This window comes from Lathyrus oleraceus, chromosome 4 (assembly GCF_024323335.1).
Source record: "Lathyrus oleraceus cultivar Zhongwan6 chromosome 4, CAAS_Psat_ZW6_1.0, whole genome shotgun sequence".
NCBI classification, from domain to species: domain Eukaryota; kingdom Viridiplantae; phylum Streptophyta; class Magnoliopsida; order Fabales; family Fabaceae; genus Lathyrus; species Lathyrus oleraceus.
The window spans coordinates 245,722,713-245,744,490 of record NC_066582.1 but is presented as its reverse complement, the minus strand read 5'-3'; the positions used below and the strand labels follow the sequence as shown (position 1 = coordinate 245,744,490).

Below are 21,778 nucleotides of genomic sequence, written 5' to 3'. Positions count from 1 at the left end.
ATGCTACATTCTTGTAGTAAGCATATTGAGATACGTCATCACTTCATAGGCGATCATGTTGAGAAACGTGACGTCATTTTTGAGCATGTTGATAGTAAAAATCAACTTATCGATATTTTTACCAAAGGCATATGTCACGTAATCGTGTCTCTTTTGTAACATGTCAAGTGTTTTGTGTTCACTTTGTATCCTTTATTTTTTCATGATTGTGTTGTGATTATTGGACATAAATTGTGACAATTATGTTCTATTGTTGCATTATTGTCTTTTATTTATGTTTAGGAATTCTTTTTCAATATGCAAATCATTCTACGTGAGTGCTATCATATTGATGCTCTTACCTTTGCAAATCTCCTATGTGTGTTACATTGGTTTACGTGTGATTTAAGATTCCTCTCATAGTCTGCTTCGTTTCTTTTTGATGTTGTCAGTGAGGGAGAAGCAATATGAAGTTGTGGGGTGCATATATTCAAGGGGGGGAGCTTTTCATTGCAAACACATCGTTTCAAGTTTTGCCATCATAAAAAATGGGGAGTATGTGAATGCAACTTTCGTTAGATGTGTTTTGTATGATGTCAAAACTAGGATACTTTAGCGTTAATGTATATTAGACGGTATCCCTTAAATCGCTATGTGCATTTTAGCATTAAGAAGCATAAAAGTTTTTTGAAACAATATGGAAAAGGTCTTATGCATCAAACATGCATGAAACATCAATTTTTGTGAAAAATAACATTACCGGTCGACACATGCAACTACAGGTCGACCTATGCAATTTTTTTTCTGGCTATAGGTTGACACATGTAGTGTATAGGTTAACACATATCCTGTTGTATTAAAGTCTGTAGCCTCTATGTCATGTGCCGAGTCTTCAGGTCGACACATATGGAGCGTGCAACAGTCACAGGTCAACACATGATTTTAGACAAGTCGACCCATGCATCAAACATGTCGACACATAACTTTTATAGGTCGACCCATCTGATGTGATTTTTCAAAAATTCATATTTTTTTCAAGTCCCTTGCATTTCCTTTTGCCCTAAATCACCCATGCATATAAATACTTCATATATGCATCATTCTCTAGTAAGGTTTCTAGAGTGAGTAAAACCTACATGAATCCAGGATTTCAAAGCATCTCAACATCTTCAATTCAATCTATGCATACACACAATCATACTACACATAATCATTTTTTGATTGGGTGCCATATAGTTTATGATTTATAACGTCCAATTAGGTTTGTTGTACCGAGAATATTGGATTGAGATCTTTGAAGGATTCAAATAAGAAAACCGAGGTGGAGTTTTCCTTTAAGATCTTTAGGGTTTGAAGGTTTTGGATAAGATTGTGCAATTCAGATTCGACCGAGTGAAAGCCTTGGGACTAGGTGTGTCGTGCAAGAGAGTAACGTAAAATGGTGGATGGTGTTGGCAAATCTTAGGTTCAACAAGTGTGCGCTTAGGATTACTTTAGCCAGGTGAAAGCCTTGAGATAAGGAGGCCGTGCAAGGAAGTAACAACAACATGTGAATTGAAGCGACATTGTTGGTGTCTTGATCAATATTTGATCAAGAGTTTTGGATGTGCTAGAGTCAAGAACAAACTTAGGGTTTGTGGGATTTGATTTCTCATCTCTTGTATACATACATTTGCAAAGTAAGATTTATTATATTAATATCTCAATTCTAATTCGAATTGAGGGCAAACGTACCCATAGCGAGGTCGATTAGGGAACTGCCTAAACAAATCCTTACGTACTCTCTCTATCTCTTTTATTTTTTGGTTTGGAAATTATCGATTACTTTGTTCTCTTGATCAACATTATTTGGATAATAAGTTTTGAATTATCGTGAAATTTGTGTTGTTGTAGTAATTGTAACACCCCTCTAAATACCCCAAAATATTTAATTAGAATAATAACATATCAATCAGAGTAATTATGCCCCGAAGGGTGTCACACAATTCTTTTCACAACAATTATCAAAATATCCTGTCATGCTCATTCATTTAATTAAAATAAGATTCTTTGCATAATTCGCAGCGGAATAAATTCAACATCAATGTAAAACATGTAACACAATACATGTAAATCATTCAACAACCAATATCAACTTAGTTAAAACATCCCCTCCCGATGTTACATCTATCAGAGCATGACCCATAAGAAACTACTCTAGACTCCAAGCATTAGCTTCTACTCGACTCATTTCTCGTTACCTGAAAAATAGGTGTAAGGGTGAGTTCCTCAATCAATATAATAAGCATTATAGAACAACATGTAATGCCAAGTAATTAACACATTAATTCACCCTAATCATACTACGCATTCAGCAACAGCAATATCCGTTCAAACATCATACTCAACAGTAGATTCTCAACCATAATCAACATCAACAACACAACACACAACACACATATAATACTGGAATACATCCATTCATATTATATGCCATACATTCATTATGCAATGAGACTCTATGCATGCGGCACCGACTATTTGTGAACATATAGTTCAACCTCACCGTCCAAATCCAGGCACGGCTACCAAGCTCACTAGTCCCACTCATTTGAGACATAGTGACTCACTCACTAATTCCTCACCATGGGAATTAGCTACCACCCCAAATGGGCCATGAAATGCACGCTAATCACCTAGCATGCAAACATTAACAACAACAATCAAAATGATTTACTCACTAATTCCTCACCATGGGAATTAGCTACCACCCGAAGGCCACAATATGCATGCTAATCACCTAGCAATGCAACATCAACAATAATCAAGAATAGACACATGCTCACACTCTAAGCCATAATACAGTCTATTCACAAATGCATACATTCACAACATCATGTATACCATCATATATCATCAACAAAAGCGTCTCATGTCATGCCACATAATCAATCATAGTATTAGTACACTCTACTAATACCTATACTACTCAAAACAACGGGAAATGATCCCTACAACCTCATATCTCAGCTAAGTACATCACTCAGCCTAAACAACCAAAAACTGCACAACCACATTTCAGGAAAATCACAAATCTGCCCATACGCGTACTGCCTATGCCCATACGCGTATTGCCCAAACCTGACCAAGTCCATACGCGTACTGCCCACTCTCATACGCGTATTGCGCATTTCCTCGCTCAACTCATACGCGTATCACCTGTCTCATACGCGTATGCTACGCGTAACAATCTCCCATTACGCGTACCAACAGAGACCAATTCACGTTCAAAATGTCATCTTTTCCACCCATACGCGTAAAGCCTCCTCCATACGCGTACCAGCCAGCTCATACGCGTATTGCCTAGTGCCATACGCGTATGACCAGAAACCAGAACTCTCAGATCTGCTATGGCTTTCTCTGTTACGAAACCTATCCGATCCAACCTTCCACAGTCCAAATTACACAAAATAATCGTCCATATCATCTACACGAATCATATCCTATTCGTCTTCACCGTTCCTAACATTATCCCTACTAATTCCTACGAATTCTTTTCAATTATCATTCAATTTCGTTCATCAATATATTTCACAAATTCATCACATATCATTCAATCAGAGGCAATTTCAATGGTTTCTCACTACCCATCACATACTATCCCATAATACCCGTTAATCGATGATAAACCCCCCTTACCTGAGTAAATCCGGCAGTCTCTGAGCTCCAAGCTTTCCCTTCCTTCAACCTTCGTTCTTTTGCTTTTTGCCCTTTCTGCCTCTTTTCCCTTTTCACGTGAAAAATAACTTTTTTACCACAAAATGGGATTTTTCTAACTTCCAACTTATATATTTTCCAAATTATATTATTATTCCAATAATAATAATAATTCGATAATCCCAAAAAATAATAATAATAATTATAATCCAATTATCTAATTAAATTAATAAATCTATTATTAACTTAATTTAAATAATAATTATATTATTATCGGGGTGTTACAACTCTCCCCCACTAAAAGAGTTTTCGTCCTCGAAAACATACCTCAAGCGAACAGCTCCGGATAAGACTCTTTCATCTGACTCTCAAGTTCCCAAGTCACATTGCCACCTGCTGGTCCTCCCCAAGCTACCTTCACCAAGGCAATCTCTTTACCCCGCAATTGCTTCAATTCTCGATCCTCGATCCTCATAGGTGATGTTTCAACAGTCAGGTTATCTCTCACCTGTACATCATCTACTTGGACTACATGTGACGGATCATGAATGTACCTCCTCAACTGAGACACATGAAAGACCTCATGCAAATTCGCAAGCGACGGCGGTAAAGCGATACGATAGGCTACCTCTCCTATCCTCGCCAAAATCTGATAAGGATCAATAAATCGAGGTGTCAACTTCTTCGACTTCAAAGCTCGACCAACACCAGTTATCGGAGTAACACGAAGAAACACATGATCTCCCTCTTGAAACTCAAGTGACTTCCTCCTCTTATCATGATAACTCTTCTGACGACTCTGAGCAATTCTCATCTTATCCTGAATCATCTTAATCTTTTCCGTAGTTTGTTGAACAATCTCCGGTCCAACCACAGCACTCTCACCGGACTCATACCAACATAAAGGTGTCCGACATCTCCTACCATACAAAGCTTCAAACGGTGCCATCCCAATACTCGAATGAAAACTATTGTTGTAGGTAAACTCAATCAAAGGCAAATAACAATCCCAAGCACCTCCTTTTTCCAAAACACAAGCTCTCAAAAGATCCTCCAGTGACTGAATAGTCCTCTCAGTCTGACCATCAGTCTGCGGATGATATGCAGAACTCAATCTCAACTTAGTTCCCAAAGCTCTCTGCAAACCTTCCCAAAATTTCGATGTAAATCTAGGATCTCTGTCCGAAACAATACTAGACGGAATACCATGCAAACTTACAATCTTCTCAATATACAACTCAGCTAATCTCTCTAACGGATAATCCATTCTAATCGGAATGAAATGAGCCGACTTCGTCAATCTATCCACAATCACCCAAATACCTTCAAAATTCTTATTTGTCCTCGGTAACCCAGAAACGAAATCCATACTGATACTATCCCACTTCCACTCTGGAATAGCCAACGGTTGCATTAGCCCAGACGGCTTCTGATGCTCAATCTTCGACTTCTGACAAGTCAAACAGGAATAAACAAAACTCGCAATTTCTTTCTTCATTCCCGGCCACCAAAATAACTTTTTCAAATCATGATACATCTTCGTAGCTCCAGGATGAATACTCAAGCCACTACGATGTCCTTCCTCCAGAATACTCTTCTTAAGTTCGGTAACATCCGGAATACACACCCGATTACCAAATTTCAAAACACCATTCTCATTAACTCTGAATTCGCCACCTTGACCTTGATTCACTAAAGTCAACTTATCAACCAAAAGCATATCGGATTTCTGACCCTCTCTGATCTCATCCAGAATACCACTTGTTAGCTTCAACACTCCCAATTTAACACTATTGTGAGTACTCTCACACACCAAACTCAAATCTCTAAACTGCTCAATTAAATCCAATTCTCTAACCATTAACATAGACATATGTAATGATTTCCGACTCAATGCATCAGCCACTACATTTGCTTTACCCGGATGGTAATTCAACCCAAAATCATAATCCTTCAGGAATTCTAACCATCTCCTCTGTCTCATATTCAGCTCTTTCTGATCAAATAAATACTTTAAACTTTTATGGTCACTGAAAACTTCAAATCTTGACCCGTACAAGTAATGCCTCCATAACTTCAGAACAAACACCACGGCTGCCAACTCTAAATCATGTGTCGGATAGTTCCTCTCATGAACCCTTAGCTGTCTCGAAGCATAAGCTATAACCTGCTTATTCTGCATCAACACACCACCTAAACCCAATAATGAAGCATCACAATAAACCTCGAATAGTTCCGACGAACTCGGTAATATCAGGATAGGAGCAGTAGTTAACCTTCTCTTTAACTCTTGGAAACCTTCTTCACATTTTGAATCCCAAACAAACGCTTGCCCCTTTCTAGTCAACATTGTCAACGGTAACGCCAACTTGGAAAATCCCTCAATGAATTTTCTATAATAACCTGCAAGTCCAAGAAAACTCCTTATCTCAGAAACTGACTTCGGAGCTTCCCACTTAGACACCGCTTCTATCTTAGAAGGATCAACGGCAACACCACCTCTTGAAACCACATGCCCAAGAAAACTAACTTCTTCTAACCAAAATTCACACTTAGACAGTTTAGCAAATAACTTCTTTTCTCGGAGGACTTCTAAAACCACTCTCAAATGCTCAGCATGCTCTTCTTCAGATTTCGAGTACACCAAAATGTCATCAATAAACACTACTACAAACTTGTCCAGGTACGGATGGAAAATCCTATTCATATACTCCATGAATACTCCAGGCGCATTAGTCACACCAAAAGGCATTACAGAATACTCATAATGTCCATACCTTGTTCTGAAAGCAGTCTTCTGAATATCCTCAGTTTTCACACGTATCTGATGATACCCAGATCTCAAATCTATTTTGCTGAACACACTAGCACCAACCAATTGATCCATTAAATCATCAATCCTCGGCAAAGGATACCGATTCTTGATCGTCACTTTATTCAGTTGCCTGTAGTCCACACACAACCTCATAGTACCTTCTTTCTTCTTAACCAACAACACTGGTGCACCCCACGGTGACACACTCGGACGAATGAATTTCTTATCCAACAAATCTTCCAACTGACTCTTCAATTCAGCTAACTCAACGGCAGACATACGGTACGGAGCCATCGATATTGGTCTAGTGCCAGGTACTAAATCAATTGAGAACTCAACTTCACGCTCTGGTGGCAATTCATTCACTTCTTCCGGAAACACATCAGGAAAATCACACACCACAGCGAGATCGCCAATCACCAGTTTATCTTTAGCTTCCAAAGTCGCTAACAGCATAAACAACTCCGCTCCATCTGCTACTTCCTCATTCACCTGCCTGGCTGATAGAAACAAACTCTTTCCTTCTCCAATCTCAGGAAATATCACAGTCTTATCAAAACAGTTGATATAGGCTCGGTTAAACACCAACCAATTCATACCCAGAATAACATCAACCTGTACTATTGGAAGACACACAAGGTCTATCCCAAAGTCTCTACCAAAAATACTCAAGGGACAACTTAGACCAACTGAAGTAGTAGTTACTGAACCCTTCGCAGGAGTATCAATCACCATACTTCCAAGCATCTTAGATATCTCTAACTTAAGTTTCACAGCACAATCCAAAGATATAAAGGAATGAGTAGCACCGGTGTCAATAATAGCTACAAGAGGAGAGCCATTAATATAACACGTACCTCGGATCAAACGATCATCTGCAGAAGTCTCGGAACCTGATAAAGCAAAGACCTTGCCTCCTGACTGATTCTCTTTCTTCGGCTTAGGACACTGTGGACTGATATGACCCACCTCTCCACAGTTGAAGCAAGTCACAGTCTTCAACCGGCAATCTGCAGCCAAATGACCACCTTTTCCACATTTGAAACACTTCTTCTCATTACTGGTACACTCATGGATACGATGTCCAGCCTGACCACATCTGTAACACTTAACAGGAGCACTAGAGTCTCCCCCACTAGGCCTCTTCATCCCACTCTGCCTCTGAAAACCTTTGCCAGCTGCATACGGTTTTCCACGATCATTCTGACTCTTACCTTTCCTATCAACCCTTTGCTGATAACTCTCTGCTCTGGCTTTGGAATCCTGCTCAAAAATCCTGCAACAGTCAACCAAGTCAGAAAACACTCTGATCCGCTGATATCCAAACTTCACACACTTAGAAAATTCTCCAGCAGCCTCACTATAGGGAGTATAATACTTTGACAGCTCTGTGAACTTAGCAGCATACTCAGTAACAGACTTGTTACCCTGCTTCAATTCCAAGAACTCTATCTCTTTCTTCCCTCTGACATCCTCTGGAAAGTACTTCCTCAGAAATCTCTCTCTGAACACTGCCCAAGTAATCTCAGCATTCCCAGCGGTTTCCAACTCAGTGCGGGTAGCAACCCACCAATCATCAGCTTCTTCTGACAGCATATGTGTACCGAACCTGACCTTCTGGTTATCAGCACACTCAGTTACTCTGAAGATCCTCTCTATCTCCTTCAACCACTTCTGAGCACCATCTGGATCGTATGCTCCTTTGAACATTGGAGGATTGTTCTTCTGGAACTCACTCAGTTGACGAGCAGCTCCCATTCCCACAACATTTGGATTCCCTCCAAGTACTCCAGCTAGCATACCCAGAGCCTCAGCAATTGCAGCATCATCTCTACCTCTTCCAGCCATCTCTATTCTGAAAACCCAACAAGCTAAAACAATAAGTACTGATAGGGTTAAACAACACCTATCCCGTACAGGGGAAACAGAATAATTACGACTCGACACGACCGACTATGCTCTGATACCACTAATGTAACACCCATCTAAATACCCCAAAATATTTAATTAGAATAATAACATATCAATCAGAGTAATTATGCCCCGAAGGGTGTCACACAATTCTTTTCACAACAATTATCAAAATGTCCTGTCATGCTCATTCATTTAATTAAAATAAGATTCTTTCCATAATTCGCAGCGGAATAAATTCAACATCAATGTAAAACATGTAACACAATACATGTAAATCATTCAACAACCAATATCAACTTAGTTAAAACATCCCCTCCCGATGTTACATCTATCAGAGCATGACCCATAAGAAACTACTCTAGACTCCAAGCATTAGCTTCTACTCGACTCATTTCTCGTTACCTGAAAAATAGGTGTAAGGGTGAGTTCCTCAATCAATATAATAAGCATTATAGAACAACATGTAATGCCAAGTAATTAACACATTAATTCACCCTAATCATACTACGCATTCAGCAACAGCAATATCCGTTCAAACATCATACTCAACAGTAGATTCTCAACCATAATCAACATCAACAACACAACACACAACACACATATAATACTGGAATACATCCATTCATATTATATGCCATACATTCATTATGCAATGAGACTCTATGCATGCGGCACCGACTATTTGTGAACATATAGTTCAACCTCACCGTCCAAATCCAGGCACGGCTACCAAGCTCACTAGTCCCACTCATTTGAGACATAGTGACTCACTCACTAATTCCTCACCATGGGAATTAGCTACCACCCCAAATGGGCCATGAAATGCACGCTAATCACCTAGCATGCAAACATTAACAACAACAATCAAAATGATTTACTCACTAATTCCTCACCATGGGAATTAGCTACCACCCGAAGGCCACAATATGCATGCTAATCACCTAGCAATGCAACATCAACAATAATCAAGAATAGACACATGCTCACACTCTAAGCCATAATACAGTCTATTCACAAATGCATACATTCACAACATCATGTATACCATCATATATCATCAACAAAAGCGTCTCATGTCATGCCACATAATCAATCATAGTATTAGTACACTCTACTAATACCTATACTACTCAAAACAACGGGAAATGATCCCTACAACCTCATATCTCAGCTAAGTACATCACTCAGCCTAAACAACCAAAAACTGCACAACCACATTTCAGGAAAATCACAAATCTGCCCATACGCGTACTGCCTATGCCCATACGCGTATTGCCCAAACCTGACCAAGTCCATACGCGTACTGCCCACTCTCATACGCGTATTGCGCATTTCCTCGCTCAACTCATACGCGTATCACCTGTCTCATACGCGTATGCTACGCGTAACAATCTCCCATTACGCGTACCAACAGAGACCAATTCACGTTCAAAATGTCATCTTTTCCACCCATACGCGTAAAGCCTCCTCCATACGCGTACCAGCCAGCTCATACGCGTATTGCCTAGTGCCATACGCGTATGACCAGAAACCAGAACTCTCAGATCTGCTATGGCTTTCTCTGTTACGAAACCTATCCGATCCAACCTTCCACAGTCCAAATTACACAAAATAATCGTCCATATCATCTACACGAATCATATCCTATTCGTCTTCACCGTTCCTAACATTATCCCTACTAATTCCTACGAATTCTTTTCAATTATCATTCAATTTCGTTCATCAATATATTTCACAAATTCATCACATATCATTCAATCAGAGGCAATTTCAATGGTTTCTCACTACCCATCACATACTATCCCATAATACCCGTTAATCGATGATAAACCCCCCTTACCTGAGTAAATCCGGCAGTCTCTGAGCTCCAAGCTTTCCCTTCCTTCAACCTTCGTTCTTTTGCTTTTTGCCCTTTCTGCCTCTTTTCCCTTTTCACGTGAAAAATAACTTTTTTACCACAAAATGGGATTTTTCTAACTTCCAACTTATATATTTTCCAAATTATATTATTATTCCAATAATAATAATAATTCGATAATCCCAAAAAATAATAATAATAATTATAATCCAATTATCTAATTAAATTAATAAATCTATTATTAACTTAATTTAAATAATAATTATATTATTATCGGGGTGTTACAGTAATCACATACCTTTTGGTAGTGATTGGATTTCTAAGAACTACAAACACTATACAAACATCCAAACACCCAAACATCCAAACTTTGTTAATCGCACGCAAAATGTTTGACAAATTATTTCAACTAGTATTTTGTGTATCATTGGAGATAAACTGTTACTATAGTAGAGTATTCAATTTAGTATTTGAAGTGTTGATTAATAAACTATAATAGAGATAAATCTTTTTAAATCAAATTTTTGAATAAATTTTAACTTGAGATCTTTCACCCCCTCTAGATCAAAGTCTATCGTCTAACAAACAAAACCAAAGACTATGATGAGAAAATTAAAGAAAACAAATCATATGAAAAAAGTTAAACTTTAAAACAATTTTGATTGAAACACTTTGAACACAATCCACAAACATTATTCAAAATAAAACACAGAGAACATATAAAAAGAAATGGTTTGAAGTGGTCAAGACTAAAGTGACGACATACCTTAAATGAGAAGAAGGTTGTTGAATACGAAGTTGTGCAAAAAAATAAACAAAATATATATAGAGAGAAAAGGAGAAAAAATATTTGTAATAGGTAGTCGAAAAATAATTGACATTTAACCGTTTGGTTAAAATTAATGTTGGAATTTGATGATTACCATAATGTCTAATGTCCAATTAGTGTTAGTTTAAAAAAATGGAAGGAATGAAATAAAATTTGAAGGGTTGATAATAAATATTCAACCTTATTAATAAGAAATACATGATAAAATAAAATATTGGACGTGGATAAATAAAAATGAAGTGGTTATTATTTGGAATTAAATATAAAATAAATTTACGTGGCAATTTAAGTTTTTATTGGACTTTGATGTAAAATAAATTTCCTGTACATCATAATTAAACTGTTTTCTAAAAATTAAACTAAAAAACACATTTCATATCGAGTCAAAAGTTGTTCTGAATAAACTTCGAACACTGCATTCTTTCTGCCTCAATTGTTCCAATTCTCTCTCACGCGGCGCGCTCTTCGTGTCTTCTCCCTGCGAGCGACAACAACCCTAGATCTCTCAATCGTGACATTCACACATCACAATCTCCAGAACCATCGGTAAAAACCCTAATTGTCGTATGTGTCCTTTGTTTTTCACAGGTCTTTTGCATGCTGATTGAAATTTTGATTTTCCCATTAGGATTATAATTTTCTGGTTAAAATCGTTTTTGATTGATTGATTGATTGATTTGGGAATTTTACATTAATTTGCGAAATTGGCTATAGAGCTAATGGATTTATTGTGTGTGTAAAGGGAGGATTTGGAAGACGGTATGTATGTTGTATTTGAGGATTACATTCGAATTGGGAGGGCAAGAAGGTCCAAAAATCATGGGAGTTATTGGTTGTTGGTTTATGGTAGATAACTCTATCTGTTTGTGCATATATTACAGGGGAGAAAGGTTTTGAGACCAATTTTGCTTCCAGGGGGGCTATTGCTGGGCAAAGAAATGGATCCTGGTCGCTATGCACTGCATCAAGGCTGGGATAATAACAGCGTAATTGTGGTTTCCTCCTTAGTAAATAAATTCACCTATGTGATGTGGGGATGATCATTATTCAAAGAAAACTATTAGGGCCCATCCTTAGAGAATTATGAAAGAAAGCTACCTGTGGGGGCAGTGAGGATAAGGACTCCATTTGCCTAACCTCGTCTCATCATTCATTATTTGTTGCTGACATAACTTATTGTCTTGAATCCACAGGCTCTGGAGGGTTATGGTGCGGTCCATGAGCCAAATTTTCGGTGAGTGCAACTGCTGCTTGTTGCTTACTTATCATCATTCCCCTATGGTAATAACCCATGGGTAAAAATCTGTTTTTTCAAGTTTATGTTTCATTTTCTAATAAAAAATGTTTGTAGTTAGATGGTAGTGTATTGTGGATCTCTTGACTCGTGTATGTGATCGGACTATTAAGATAAACCTTTCTTTTTCCATGATGTTTGTTTAGAATTATGAGCGCAGGATATTCATTTTCATGCAGTGTCAGTTTATTTTCTTTCCTCCCACTTTACCCCTTTTTTGGCAGGGTCGGCGACTCTTATGACGAAAGAAGGTTTATAGATGAAAGATATCCCAGGGATGCTGTATACCAGAGAAATAATCTCCATCGTGATGTTTTGGATCGGGAGGCCTATTTGCCACCAGGACCTGCTGTTGGTCAATGGAGTCAATCCAAACGGAGGGGTTATGATGAAGATTATCCCCTTGAAAGGGAATCTAGACGTTTTCAAAGACCTTACCACGAACCATACAATCAAATGGATGGGTTCAGGGATCGTGAGATTGACATTTACCCAGAGTATGATAAGTTTCGAGACGGTTATACCAACATTGAAAACTATGGTGATCGAGGATATGTCAAACCTGCTAGGTTTGCAGGGCATGACCGTGACAATTACGCGTATGATGATTATGGCCACAAGTCCCGTGTTTCACATCATCGAAGGGAGGATAGCCATGAGAGGGATTATGATCATGGTCGGCATAGTTATGATTCTGATTATGAAAGAGATGGCAGAAAAGATAGTAATTGGAAGCGACGTGAATCACGCGATCGAGAACGAGACAAGAGATGTCTCAGTAAGGAAAAAGATCCGAGTCCCCAAAGGAAACATGAGCGTTCTCGATCGCGTTCACGATCCCATTCTCGGTCCCGATCACACTCCCGTTCTCATTCTCACTCTCGCTCCCGTTCCCAATCTCGTGGTTATGATGATAATCCAAAATCTAGGTCTCCTCGAGGTCGAAGCCGTAGTCGGAGTTATCGGGAAGACAGCTATGTTGATAGCCGATATGATAGAAGTGAAAGACGCAGGGACCGTGATGATAAACGTCAGCGGGAACATTATTCTGTGGTATGTGTTGAATGGTGCTTTTCTGTTTTAGGTGATTACCACACCACTGCTGGATAATTTGACGTGAAAGCTTTTTTCCAGGCACCATCTGCAACTGTTGTTGTGAAAGGTCTTTCGCAGAAGACGACTGAAGAAGATCTGTACCAAATCCTTGTATGTTCTCTACATAAATTCTTTTGTTAAGCATCTCATTTACTCCTTCATATTTAGATAGTCTTCTGACATAATCATTTATATATGTTTAGGCGGAATGGGGTCCCCTTCGTCATGTCCGTGTTATAAAGGAGAGACATTCTGGCATCTCCCGTGGATTTGCATTTATTGATTTTCCTTCTGTGGTATTAATCCTTTTGATTTTCCAATATTGTATATTTTGGTTTCAAGAATGTTATACTAAGATTGATATTATGGATTAGGGAGCTGCACAAGGAATGATGGACAAGCTAGGAGATGATGGTCTTGTTGTGGATGGCAGAAAGCTTTTCTTTGAATATAGGTAGTTTTTATTTTTTAGGGCTTTGTTAATTAAGTATTTTTAGGTTAGTTATATTCTGACGCTTTTAAGACCCGTTCTTTCAAGTTTATTGATTACAGTTCTGTGCTATATATTGTTGCAGTAGCAAGCCAACCGGAAGTGCAGGTCCAGACGGAGCTATGAAATCAGGTCATAGTCATAAGAGCATCACAGTACCATCTGATTGGATGTGCATAATATGTAGCTACATCAATTTTGCACGCCGGACTTCTTGCTATCAGGTTCATATTCTATCATCAATTTTGCATCTGTGTTGCTATTATTGTACCAATGTTTTTTCATTATGCCTATTTCTGTCGATTATCATGTCTAAATTAGTTGGGGCATTGTGCCATTTTTCAATCGAGTTAAGTGTATCCATTTACATGTGTATATGAACTGGTTCCAATTTTGTTCTCATTGGTGCAGTGTAATGAACCACGCACTGATGATGCTCCTGCAGCAGACATTTCTTTATCGAATTCCTCATCTTTAGGAAAGAAAGGTTTGGAGGCAGGTTAGTATAACTGCTTTATCTGGCAGACTGTTTGTTTATGTTCTGCAATTAATAAGTTTGCATGTAATTAGGTCCAACTCATGTATTGGTTGTCCGGGGATTGGATGAAAATGCGGATGAGGAAATGCTCCGATATGAGTTTTCCAAACATGCTCCAATCAAGGTTTAATAAAATATTTGTGCAAATTAATTTATCTTTTTTACTTAGAGCAGGGGTTGTTCTCGATTGTTTTGCCATTTATGTGCTTAAAAATGTTGTGTTATCAATTACAGGATCTACGTCTCGTTAGAGACAAGTTTACTCATGTCTCAAGGGGATTTGCATTTGTACATTTTTATTCGGTAGGTACATCTTATTCTAATGTTTGAGCAATTGTTATTGGCAATTGCATACATTTGTTCTCGTTTTGGTTTTCTGGTCTGATGTTCATAATAAAACGTCTGCGTTTTTCCTATCTTATTTCATTGTTTGGTTAACGAAAGGGCATGCTTTAAATCATTTGGTGATATCTGTTTCAAATATTATCTAGTGTATTTGTACTTGCGAAAGGGTTTAAAGGGTGAATGCATACTCAGTTTTGGTAGACATTATTTATCTATTCGATGGAAAATTTAAAATGACCTGTATTTGAAGGAATTCTTCCAGTTTTGCTGCTTAGATAATACTTTGATAGTTATATTTTTTTATGTCTATTAATTATTAATTAATAGCTTTCTGTTGCCATTCAAAGTCATTTAGGGGTGACGCCGTCTGTTACACTTTTGTATAAGGTTTTTCATCAGTATTTACATGATATGTACTTATGTGTAGGTAGAGGATGCTACCAAAGCTCTTGACTTAACAAATGGAACGGCCCTTGAGAAGAATGGACAGATTCTAAGGGTAGCGTATGCAAAAAGCATACTGGGCCCTGGATCAGGAGCGTCAGGAACTTCACAATCAAGCAGTCTTGCAGCTGCAGCTATTGAGGCTGCAACATTTTCCCAGCAGGTGTTTTATTCTTTTTCAAATTGTTGTAGTTATGGAATTTTAGATAATGAGAGAAATAATTAAAGCTTGAATATTATTGATAATAGTTTGATAGTAAGTTGATACAAAAGACTAAAATATTAATTCCTATTTATAGGAATACATAGACACAGTCCTAAGTAATGTAAAATCTGATCCTAAGAGACACTTCAATAGAATCTTAAGTTATATAAAAAAATTCAACGTTTTAATATTCTATCACGTATATATGATGAATTTGTTTCATAGTTTTCGTAATGCTAAAGACATTATGTATTGTTGCAGACTTGCAGTTAAATACTGTCAATTTCAAATCATTTCATGCATTTTAGCCATGCTCTCATTTGTGTTTCCTGTAGAGCAGTGATTTTGTGTTAACTTCTTGACTTGGTTGATGAACAAAAGTAAGTTATAATAACTAGAGGCAATCTGGTGGAAAATAACCGAGACTCTACCTAGACATTTTCTAGAGGAAGACATTGTAAAGACTTAGAATAAATGTTTGCTTCATAAGAAATGTGTTGGGAAAGACTTAAATTTGGTTTGAAAAGCGTTAGAAACATGGAGTTATTTCAATTTTTTAAAGCAGGAAACTAAACAATGCATTATTGTAGAGATCAGTTATCTTATAAGTAAAACATTGCTGTAATGTTTTGGTCAAATTACTTCGTAATTTGCTTACAAAGCTTTTGTTATTCTTTCTTGCTATTCTGTTTGATGGGGGAAAAAGGTGATATGTGAAACAATATAGTATTAAACTAGTTTAAAATATAATCTTATAAAATCTTAACATAATGGCAACCTTTTTTAATCAATAGAAGTGAATGGAAGTATATTTACCATAAATATTTTTGTAGTTGGTTTTCTAATTTGACATACAGCCTCTAGGTGATTTATTTTTCTTGTGTTCTTGGAGCTTCTCCATATCTGTACTTTTACAATCGATATGGAAATTCCCACTATAGTTCTGATATATCATTAAGTTGTCATACATGTGATAGATGTCTTGTGCTTTTCTCTTATCTTCAGTATGATTCTGTCGGATGGGCTCCCAAAGAATACAATCCAGATGACAAACAATCTAATGGTCCTGAGCAGACTGGTACTGATGCTGGTGCACCACAATCAGGCTTCGTTTGGGATGAAGCATCTGGTTATTACTATGATGCTACTTCTGGGTTTTATTATGATGGGAATACTGGTATGTTTCTTGGTTGAGTTGATCCAAAAAGCTTATATTGAGGAACTTGTTAAAACTTTCCTAGAACACTTTTAAGGCCTGTATTAACTGTATTTCTGAAGTTGTTCCATTTAATTTTAGACATTTAAGACCTCTTTTTCTTTATTTGGATATTTTTTTTTGGAATGAGCCAATGCTCTAAAGCAAGTTTGTTGAGTACCCAAAACATTCATGTTGGTTCTTCACTTATAGTTGGTCTAGGAGTGCGCCAGTAATTTTCATGTTTCCTTTTTTTTCTTCATTGACTCTTTTATTTGCATATAATTTGGTTCTGTTAGAAAGCAGGAGCCTGCAGAATTTTGCAGAACTCCCTGTATTTGCAGTATGTGTGCACACACTCACAATACATGCTAGTACTATTCTCTGGAAACGTTTGCATATAGGGCCTATTTTTTTTACCTGCATACACTTGATACTTGAAACACCGATATACTTGTTAAAATGTTACTTTTTTTTCTCTTTCTCTTATTATTTTTTCATATTCTGCATTGTTTGTGACCTAGGTCTTTACTATGATGGTAATAATGGGATTTGGTATTCATATGACCACCATACTCAACAGTATATCCCTTGCACCGATCAAAATCAGAATAAATCATCTAATAATGAGTCTGAACCTTCTAAGGCACCTGATGGTTCGAGCACTAAAAAAGTAGTGATTTCTGCACCAGCTACTACTGTTGCTTCAAATGAGAAGCCAGCTTCACTGGCAGATGCTGTCCAGGCTGCTGCAGCAGCTGCTTTAGCTGCTGAGAAGAAAGAGAAAGAAAAATCAAAGGAGATAAAACTTGCTTCAAAAAGCAGTATTCTGGCAAATAAGAAAAAAATGAACAATGTGCTGACAATGTGGAAGCAGAGGAGTCATGAGGGACAAGCTACTCGAGTGGCACTGGAGGACAATCAGTTAACTGGTTCTGTTGAGGATAAGTCATATTCTTCTGCACAATCTGCGAAGAACAAGTTAAAAACCGAGGCATCACCAAGGGAAATTAGCGCGTCTAATCTCGGTGGTCACGCAACTGCACAGGTTGCTGCTATTGATTCTCAACCACAGCCACGTCCCTTCAGTAATAGCCTAGGGGGAACTCTGATGGGGGTTATAAGGGGCTCAGGACGAGGGGTTGTTAAATCAGATACTTCTTATTCTGGCTCTACGTCTACCACACCATCTATGTCCGCTTCTTCAGCAAATGTTGATGCCCAGGCATTTGCTACTCCTTTTAAAACAGACGTGTCTTCCCTGGGTTCATATACACCATCTGCGTCTGTTGGAAGTGGACGAAGAAGGTTCTCAGAAATGCCACTCTCTGCTTCAACTCATAAGGAACAATCTCAAACAACAACGTACAGGGACCGGGCAGCTGAGAGAAGAAGTTTGTATGGCTCATCATCTTCAGTTGGCAATGATTTGTCTGACCTTGAAATTGGGGATTCAAGTAAGATTGCTTAATTTGTGTAGGGTTTCTTTTCTTGAGTTAAAGTATTTTGAAAATTTGCTGAGGTGTACAGGAAATATTTGTTTCACAGTTATTAGTTGTTCATAGTTAAAAATTTGTCTGTTGCCTGATGAAAAGGCTTGATGGATAGAGAAAGCTTTAGTTTTGCATTAGGTTTTCAGTACTATCAAGTTTTTATGGGAAATTGAAGAGATCTTTATGGTAGAGAAATCAAATGGTTTTCTGTGTAATTGATGTTTTATCTCCCTGTCTCTTTTCCTATAGTTGTAGGTTTATGTATTTATGAAGAAAAAAATAGAAGTAGCTATTTTTTCTGCTGAATCCCAAATTTTACATGCTGAATGCAAGTTCTAAATACCCAAATAGTAGGTTTGCAAACCAAGAGGTTTGCTGGTATATTTTCAGCTCAGATGTGTATATTGACTTTTGAGAAAACATTTTGTTTCTATCAATTGTGTCCTTGAAGCTCGAGATTTTGCATCAAGGAGGGGTGACACAATGCCATTCCCTCCTGGGGTTGGTGGAGGACGCACCGTTGGAGATGTCAACCTTGATACCTTTGAGGTGATTACGGCAGATAAAGCGATTGATGAAAACAATGTTGGTAATCGGATGCTTCGCAACATGGGATGGCAGGAAGGCTTGGTATCAATTCATTCCCTCTGTACTAAATGAGTTTTTTAATTTATATTGGAGTTGTTTGGTGGAGCTTGAATGGTCCTTTGTTTACATTTGCAATCAGCTCCAGCTTTTAAAATTTTCCATTTTTGGGGCTGTGCTTGAGTAGTGTGGTTAAATCCTAGAACTAGAATTTCCTTTTTCTTCAAGAAGCACACCCCAATAATTTGGACTGGATAATCTCGGACATTTGGTGTTCTCAAATTATATTCTGAATGATTCTAACATTTTCACAATATTTTGTTCCTTGTACTATGGATAATTTGATACACAGGGACTAGGCAAAGATGGAAGTGGAATGATAGAGCCTGTCCAGACACAAGCCATGGAAAATAGAGCAGGTCTAGGTAGTCAGCAGAAAAAGTTGGATCCTAGCCTCGAGGTTCAAGCCGGTGATAGCTATAAGATGCTTATTCATAAAAAAGCACTTGCCAGGTTTCGAGAAATGTAATACTCAATTGAGGTTTGAGCCCAGATTCTAGGATTTTAGCTTTTGAAATATAGTTTTTAGGCGTCATTTGACATACTTATAAGTTAATACTAGTTTGCCATGACTTGAATTTCAAATTCATTTTTGAAATTTAGTTAACATTTTCATTTGTGCTCCAATTATCTATTAGAAAATTATGCGTGAATTTCTCATGATCTTTGCCTTGTTTGAACACTTATACTAAGTTCTATCTTAAACATCATTGAAACCTTTTTTAGGCTTTGGGTGTGAGTTTGGGGAGAGATATGAAGAAATAAATAGGGACATTTAAACATTTTTGAGATGGTGTTTTTGTATAAAACATTTATCAGGTGATATATTTTTAATTTTTGGAATATTATAATAAAATTGATTATATTTGAAGAATTTATTTTAGTCTTCTAAAATCTTCAAAACTCCTCTAATACAATTTTGAATTCTCTCAAATTAGAAGAATTTTATATTATGTACTAAAATAAACCTTTCAAAACTCTCCATCAAGAGAAAGAAGGCGAGAGAGAAGTTGAACAGAGATTGACATCTCTCTATTGGCAATGAGAAAAGTTAAGAAGAGATTAAAAAAGAATAGGTCCAACAACTTTGCATTTCTCGTCAATGATAATAAATGAACTAAGAGGAGGAAGTGACTATATTTTCTATTGAACTATAATTTTTTTTTTTAAAATCATATTTTACTTAAAAAAAAAATATTAATTCACGTTAAGTTGTTAAATTATATTATTATTTAATTTAGTTAAATAAATAATGAAAGAAATTAAGTATGTCTTTTTAAAAGGATAAACTAAGTTTGTCAAATATTAAATTTGAAATATATTAAACATAAATTATAGTATATGTTGTCTAATAAGGATTTTTTGTCTTTAGGAAAATGGTATTACTTTATACATTCTATGAAGTGCTAGTTCACTTTCAATTTTTTAAAGATTTTATAGAGATGTATCTCCGGACACATTTAAATTACATATTCTAAAGATTTGAGTGAGTAATCTATCTTTATTTTGTCCGAAAATATGTTTGGAGATGCATCTTCCTAATAATATTTAATTCAAAACATTGAGTTTTATGTTAGTGAGTTTTATGTTAATGAGTTTTACAGAGATTTATCTTCGGACGGGCTATAATTCATATATCTCGCGCTAGAACTTCACATCTTTCTCTTTCATTTATTACATTTTCACAAATCCTTTTAAAAGAGTTTTTAGAAAAATTCAATAGTCATTTTTCAAGCTTCTAACACTATGTCAATTACATCGCAATCAATCCCAATAGATTTCATTCACTTCATTCAAACTTTCGTACAACAACTCTTAATCGGTAAGTCTTTTATTTTCTTTTCATTTTTGAGTTGTGATGCATGTATTATGTAAAATAGGTTGTTTAAAATGCCTTAGTTTGTAGTTACATTCAAAAAAGGTTTTTTGTTTAGACACCCATACAAATTTGTTGGTGTTTATAGGACATTGACTGCATTTTTTGGAATTTAAGCTATCACAACATTTTTATGGAGATACATTTCTGAATTTTTCGTTTCAATTTTACAAAGATGCTTTTTCGAATTTTTTTCTCTAGATTTTGCTTTTCTGTTTTACGAAGATGCATCCTCGAAATTGAGTTGTTTTGATTTTGATATTGTTTTTTGTTTTGTATTATAGGAACAATGACTCAAAATAGGATAAGTTAAGGCACATTAGTGTACCCCAACATGCGTTCGTTCGTAGGAAGATGACAATACGCTCGAGGCCACGAGTTAGTGCTAGTTCATTTGATGCGAATGCGTCAACTTCACAGTTCCCGTGTCTAAAATTTCACAAGGTTACATGTCTCATACCTCTTGAGGGCACGTCTTTCATGTTGACCCTCTGACTTATGAAGTCTCTGAAGCCCCTGAAACCTAATAAGAGGAACTTGTTGCTCCTGCTGATCCTGATCTTTATAGTTTTCCAGGAGGTTCTTATGACACATACTTACTTCCTCTCTATGCAGAACGTGCTGCTAGGCATGTGTGAGAAAGGTATGCATATTTATTTACTTTTATGTTACACCTGTCTCATACTAATTGAGTTGCAACTGATGATATATTTATTTTTACAGGAGCATGAAACAGTAAAATCTGTAAATCATACCAGGAAGATTTTGAACTTGTAACATAATGCAGACACATGGTTTCAAGATTGTGTTTGTTACTCTGGGCTTGCAGGTTTATGCGCAAACTATGACATGTTGGAGGATTTTGTGGAGAGATGACACAAGAAAATGTCATTTTCCACATCCCTCATGGTGAGATGTCCATCACCCTTGATGATGTTTCATGCCTTTTGCATCTTCTAATTACAGAAATATTACTAAACTATTTCTAGATCAATAAATCTGAGGCACTTGAATTGATGGTAAACTACTTCAGAGCTGACCTATATAAGGTTCAAGAGGAGCTTGAT

General features: G+C 36.9%; 1 protein-coding gene across 1 annotated transcript; it reads left to right on the top strand.

Annotated features, from left to right (window-relative positions):
• Positions 1–11,449: 11,449 nt before the first annotated feature.
• LOC127074856 (SUPPRESSOR OF ABI3-5) lies at positions 11,450–19,495 on the top strand. Its single transcript, XM_051016254.1, has 16 exons — positions 11,450–11,637; positions 11,973–12,077; positions 12,285–12,325; positions 12,610–13,438; positions 13,520–13,591; positions 13,684–13,776; positions 13,855–13,934; positions 14,056–14,194; positions 14,382–14,469; positions 14,541–14,632; positions 14,743–14,815; positions 15,285–15,460; positions 16,508–16,679; positions 17,222–18,154; positions 18,642–18,820; positions 19,128–19,495. Exons 2-16 carry the CDS (start codon positions 12,030–12,032, stop codon positions 19,302–19,304), a joined length of 3,192 nt encoding a protein of 1,063 aa, XP_050872211.1. The 5' UTR covers positions 11,450–11,637; positions 11,973–12,029; the 3' UTR covers positions 19,305–19,495.
• Positions 19,496–21,778: the final 2,283 nt, after the last annotated feature.

Excerpts from the sequence above, each read along its gene's own strand:
- LOC127074856 (XM_051016254.1), top strand. The coding sequence starts at position 12,030 with ATGGATCCTGGTCGCTATGCACTGCATCAAGGCTGGGATAATAACAGC. Across the intron at positions 18,155-18,641 it reads CCTTGAAATTGGGGATTCAA|CTCGAGATTTTGCATCAAGG; the intron begins GTAAGATTGCTT and ends GTGTCCTTGAAG. Across the intron at positions 18,821-19,127 it reads TGGGATGGCAGGAAGGCTTG|GGACTAGGCAAAGATGGAAG; the intron begins GTATCAATTCAT and ends TTTGATACACAG.